At 34.1% G+C, this 6,701-nt stretch overlaps 1 protein-coding gene across 1 annotated transcript; it reads left to right on the forward strand.

Annotated features, from left to right (window-relative positions):
- The first annotated feature begins 5,451 nt into the window (after positions 1-5,451).
- Positions 5,452-5,934, forward strand: LOC131005725 (uncharacterized). Its single transcript, XM_057932782.1, has one exon. The coding sequence runs from the start codon at positions 5,452-5,454 to the stop codon at positions 5,932-5,934; it is 483 nt and encodes a 160-aa protein (XP_057788765.1).
- The last annotated feature ends 767 nt before the right edge of the window (positions 5,935-6,701 follow it).

The raw sequence follows: 6,701 nt of genomic DNA on the forward strand, positions 1-6,701 counted from the left end.
TTCTCAATTAGTTTGTGTTGTAATTGGTTACGATTAAAATTTAAATTCAATTCTTTTTATTGTGTTTAGAAATTGAAATGCTTTAATATAATATTTGGATTCAAAAATTTATGATTGATTTGGAAAATATGGGGGAATTAAATTTGGCGGAAAAAAAAATTAAAAAGCGAAAAATTCACGGTAAAAATTAGAAAATGCTGAAAATTTATGTATTTACACACAAATAACTTTAAAAATAATTAAGACCGTCGACCGGTCATTTCATATTGGCAACTTTGACGGACACGTCAACATCAATTTGGGGAAGTTCATATATTTAAATTAAAAAAATAAAATTAATTAAAAAATATTAAAAATTTGTGTATTTATAAATAAATATCCTAAAATTAATTAAATTTCCGCTCTTACAATGCACAACTAACATTTTATTGGTCGAAAAATTTGCCACCGCATCGCGCGATTGTATATCTAGTAAATTTAATATCTAGTCTATATGGAATGCTAATCACTATCGCAATTTTAATGTTTTAATATATATTTTAACACAAATTCTTTTATATAATTGAGACAGGTTGGATCGAGATTGAAAAATGGGTCTAGGCGCGGGTCGGGATAGATCTGAACCGAATAATTCAAAGTAATTATTGTTGTGATCAAACGTAATAATCGATATGAAGAAAAATAATGTTTTTAATACTTTTCTTGATATCAATAATAACTTTTTGTTACAATAATAATTATTTGACCAAAATAAATACATCGTTGTCGCGCTCTTCGCTCTACGCCCTCTATGCTCTGCCATTCAGAACTAGTTGAAAAATATGAATTATTCGAAGTAATTATTATTATGATAAAAAAGTAATAAGCGACATGAAAAAAAGTATTCCCTCCGTCCCACGAATCGTAACATGCTTGGTTTCTGATGAGGAGTAATATATGCAGAGCAGAGGAATGACCTTTATCAGGGAAACGGACCTCGTCAGAGAAACGGTCTTGGTCAGAGGAACGGGCCTTGTCAGAGGAACGGACTTCACCAGAGAAATGGCTTCTGTCAGAGAAGTCATCCCTGCCAGAGGAGTGATTCTCGCCAGAGAAATGGCCTTCGCCAGAGGAATCATCAAAAGAGCGGAGAAACCTCCCGACTAAGGGCAAACTTACTATTATGCCCTCGATCACGCGGGTCGCATGTTTTAGCAATGAATTTACTATTTTACCCTCAACATGTAATCTATAAATAGACATGCATACGCACCTTGTAATCGACGCTATCTTCACTTGCAATACTACAGCAACCAGACTTTCGTGCTCTCAACTTTGCTTTTCTCTCTCGATTTTCCAAACAACATTAGGTATAATTTGTAATTCAACAATAATATACCGATTAAATCCCTATCCGTTTAATCATAATTCACCAGTTTCGGCACGAGAATTAAGGAGTTGTAGATTAATGTTTTAAGTGTGTAGTTAATAAAATATAAAAGTGTTAAAGTAGAAGAGAGAAGGTAATAAAAGTGATAAAGTAGAAGAGAGAAGATAATAATTACTACCTTATTTGGAAATGTGTTAAGATTCGTGGGACAATCTAAAAAAGAAAAACGTGTCAAGATTCGTGGGACGGACGGAGTAATATTTTTTAAATATTATTATTTTTATATTAATAATTACTTTTTTTGTAATTATAATTACTTTTATGATCTGTACACGGAAACAATCGAAATACCAACTCATATTTTAATTTGTTGGCTTCGACACCTATAACAATCCCTACCAACTAAAAATCATGAAAAGTATTTCATGAATTTTGGTCGCAACACATGCTCATTCCAATCAACATTCAACGCTTTTGCCGCCCATCAATCAGTACACGAGAAAAACAAAATCAATTAAAATATATTTGGAATTTTATTTTATTAAATTTGGTTTTATCTGATCCAAGATATGATATGAAAAACTGTGTGCTGTATCCCATTTTTTATATGGTCCATATGCTGATATGCACTCCCAACATGGAATCATGATCAGCTCGTCTGTTGCTTTGTATTTTTTTCGTCATTTCAATTAATACACTGAATCATTGTTGTATCCTTCAAATCGGGAAGATATCTGTGATATTAATGATTCATTTGGTACCCTCATATTGCAAAGATTAATTTCATAATCTGCACCTACCTACTATTTTGATCTGCATTTAATTTCATAATGTAATAATGATCGATTTTAAAATTGTAAATGTTGTCACACGTTTACCTCCAACAGAAGAGTGGGAAATCATTTGGGTCACTAATTAGTAAAAGTAGGTTGCTTTTATTCTGCCTAAATGAGCTTGATTTGAAGTTTTTATAAATATTTGGTAATTTGATATGCATATTTGAATCCCTCCCTCCCTTGAGATTTATTGTCCAATTCCGAAGTTACTATCATGAGTGAATGGTATGGCAGGGTGGCAGCATTTCTCCAATTCTTATTATTATTATTTTTTTAATAACATAACAGTATTAAATAAAGAAATTTAAAGACCGCGCACAGGGGACTCGAATCAAGACCTTTGACCTTAAGCATTAATACCTTACCGCTTGACCAACACACACACCTCCAATTTTTATTTTTGTATAATCATTATCGTCCTGTGTATATTCATAAGTCATTATGTGGGTTATATTGAATTTTATACTTGCGGACTTCAACCCGCATCTATCTTCTATAATACTTTCTCCATTTTTGAAAATTGTGACCTTATTATTAGATCTGTACGTTTTTTAAAATTATGATATTTTTTATTTAAAAATGACTCCACAAACTTCTCCTCTCACTAACAAAAGGTGTGAGATTCAATCTCCACTCAAACACAACTACCACACTTTTTCTTAAAACTTGTGTCATCTCCATTGAATCACAATTTTTAGGAACAGAGGGAGTATATAATAGCAATACATGTTCAAGCTACAATAATGATTCTCTATCCTATATGGTAATCTCATAGAATTGTATTATTACTTTTCTAAATTTCAATTTTTTTTGTCCTCTTAATTCCAAATATTATTTTCAAAAATTAAATTACATTCACACTATACCAATGGTTCTCTCTTCACTCTATGGAGATATATTTATTACAATTTCATTTTTGTGTTCTATAGATGATACAATATATAAATATAAATGCACCCAAAACATACTTTGTTAATACCAAAAACACGTTTTAATGACATCGAAAAATTTAGTGAGGAAATACAGCTAAAAAAAAGGTTCAACACATATAAATGTGAAATTTTATATACACCATACACATAAATACAAAGTTAAATAGGCACTAATTTTTAGCTACAAATATTTTTGAAATTAATATATATAGTTATATATGCGATAAATGCAAACTAATATGCACAATATATTTTAGGGGTGCGGTTATAGTGAGAACCATAATTATCGTGAGAACATAAGAACCATTAAAATTAATGCATCTGCTATATAAATTAATGCATTCATTGTTAAATTTAATGCATCCGAAAAAAATAAATTTTTTGCTGCCTTCAGGATTCGAACCCAGGATCTGCATTCATCCACCAAGATGATGCATCCACCGTAGATCTTGATGATCGAATGGCTTAAAATGGTTCTCCGTTCTAATTTTAATTAGTGGTTCTTATTTGAACCTCTCCCTATATTTTAGTCAGCCTATAGTTATATCCATTTTAAATTATATTATTATATACTATAATTTATACTCCCTTCGTTCCGTAAAAATAGTCATAATTTTTCTTTTTGAGGTGTCCACAAAAAATAGTCCTACTATATTTATGGATACTACCCATCCCACAATAGATTACCCTTCATATATTAACTTATTTATCTATTCTACCACATGATGGGATCCTCTCTCCACTCACATACAATTAACTATTATTATTAACACTACATTTATGGTGGGACCCTTTCTCCACTTATAACATACTTAACCACTTTTATTAAAACATGTGTCACTCCCTCCTAGTTACAGGACGCAGAGAGTATATAATAAAAAAAATAGATTAGTCCCTTGTGGCATCACCAAATTTTTTCTTTTTTATTTAATGATTTTTCAAGTATTTTCAAATTTATTAATTCATATTTATCTAATAACAATTATTCGAATTTTTATCAAATCTCAAATCCAACATTGCTTTCTGTGTTGAGACAACATTCTAGTGCAGTTTATAAATAAGTGGATTAATCTTGGGGTTCCAATCTGTAAAGTTGATCACCAGAGAGATCTTATTCTGTGTCGTGTAATGCTGATGATCATAGTGATTTTAGCCATGGGACACCATCTTTATCTTGGGGGACGACGAGAGAAACGCAGAGGCGGCTTCATTCATTTTGCAGCTTTTTCAACAAATTTCTGGATTGGCAGTCAACTTCGACAAAAGCAAACTGATGGGAATTGGTATTGACGATTGTAAGATGGAGAGGATGGCGAATGTTCTAGGATGCAAAGTGGGATCCTTTCCTTTTGTGTATTTGGGCATTAAAGTGGGCAGCAGGTGTAATCAAATCGTGGAGTGGAACTTTGTTGTGGAGAAGGTTAAAAAGAAGATTGATAGGTGGAAATCTCTGAAGCTTTCTCTTGCTGGGCGAATTACGTTGGTGAAAGCGGTGCTGCAGTCCATACCCATCTACCAGCTCTCTTTCTCCTTCATTCCTAAAAACACTGTGAGATCACTCAACTCTCTTTTTTGCAATTTTCTTTGGGGGGGAATGGCGTCCTCTGGTTCTATTGCTTGGGTAAAATGGTGCGACTTGTGCCTTCCTAAAAATAGAGGCGGGCTCGGGTTCCGGAACATTGATTGGTTGAATACTGCTTTAGTTGTTAAATGGGTGTGGAGATATTTGATTGGGGAAGGTAGGCTGTGGGCTAGCGTGGTGAGGTCAGTGTATGGGGAAGTTGAGTGGGGGGCTCATGGTCTTTCCTGTTCGGGGATTGGTAGGAATGTTGGGGGGTGGTGGCCTAAAATTGTTTCTGCAGGAGGTGGGTCTAACGCATCTTGGTTTTTTGATAAATTGCATCGCAAACTTGGTGAGGGAAGGGGGACCAAGTTTTGGAGTCATATTTGGGTTGGGTCGCAACCTCTTAAATTGATTTATCCTAGGCTTTTTCACCTTTGCGCCAATAAGGAGTTACTTGTGAGTGAGGCGGGTCGTTGGAACAACGAGAGGTGGTCTTGGGAAATTCCCTGGAGGTGAGAGCTCCTTGAGAGAGAATTGGAAGTGGTCAATAAGTTTTTTAACTTTATTGCTAATGGTGTTCCGAGTACAGGGAAGCCTGATGGTTGGATTTGGAGTGTTGCTTAAGATGGATGCTTCTCTACGAAGTCGGCGTACGAAGCCATCAGAAATCAAAGGACCGGGGGACAAGCTGAGCTTCCAAACTCTGACGCTTTGACGAGAGTGTGGGGTCTGGCGGTTCCCCACAAAGCAATGGTGCTGACTTGGAGATTGCTCAAAAATCGATTACCAACTTGCGACAACTTGAAGAGAAGAATGGTGTTGACAGATGAAGGTGAATGTGGCTGCAATGGATGCTTGCAACAACTTGAGACTGCTCACCATGCATTTCTTCAGTGTCCAAAGACAACTAAAGTGTGGGATGGCATCTTGGAGTGGCTGGGGATTAATTTTGTTCCTCCTCAAGGGGTTGCTGATCACTTTGCTCAATTCTCACATCTTTGTGTTAACAAACGCTCAGAAAACTTCCTCATGGCATTATGGAGCTGCACCTGCTGGTTGATCTGGAAATGGCGTAATGAAAGCCGGTGGGAAGGCAAGACTTGGGAGATTCCGAAAGCGATCATGGAAATAAAGGCAAGGATGTGGAGCTGGAACAAAATCTTTAAAATTATTGAGGTTGATGTGAGCTTGGCTTGTTGGATGAACTGTAAGCTTTCTTGTTGGCTGTTGTAATCGTTTTTTGGTACCCCTGGTACCTTTCTTTTATGCTATAATATATTTCTTTTCCTATCAAAAAAAAAATATAACCCGTGAAAAAGTATTTATGTGTGTTCTTTAATTTTCGTTGTATGTTAGCTTGAATGTTATCAACATTTCTACTAACATTACTCTTACGAATTCATAGTATTACTTGTGGTAATTTGGAGCACTAAACTCTTTCAGCATAGAGCAAAAATTTAGTGTAATTTAAAATTCGTGAATACTATATATTTGTCTTTTGATAACTTCTTTACTCCTTGACCCTAGAATTCAAGAAAAATTTACTTATAGCCTATGAATTGATTTTTGCAGGGAAAAGCACAGGCAATGTCAAGCAATCCTTAATTATTTAACAATTAATTTTTCTCATTCTGCATATTTCCTATTTTTCGTCTTGGTGACATGACATAAATAAACCCGTTTGACATAAATATGCTCATGTCGTATAAATTTCATCGAGTGGAAAAATAAAATCGACATTGTATTGTATAATTGGATGAAAACGACGTCGTTTCAGGCCTAAAATTTTGAAGGAAAATGAGAGAATATGCAAAATGAAAAAAATTAATAGTAGAATAATTTAATAAAATTTTTAAAATTTGTGTGCAAAATGAGAATTTATGGAAAGTTCAATAATTTGTATATAATTAACCCAATTTATATTATATAGAATGTATATTAAACACCACTTCATCCTCCTACTTACCTAGAATTTCTAGAATTTTCGCTCATATTTATCT

Source organism: Salvia miltiorrhiza, chromosome 1 (assembly GCF_028751815.1).
Source record: "Salvia miltiorrhiza cultivar Shanhuang (shh) chromosome 1, IMPLAD_Smil_shh, whole genome shotgun sequence".
NCBI classification, from domain to species: domain Eukaryota; kingdom Viridiplantae; phylum Streptophyta; class Magnoliopsida; order Lamiales; family Lamiaceae; genus Salvia; species Salvia miltiorrhiza.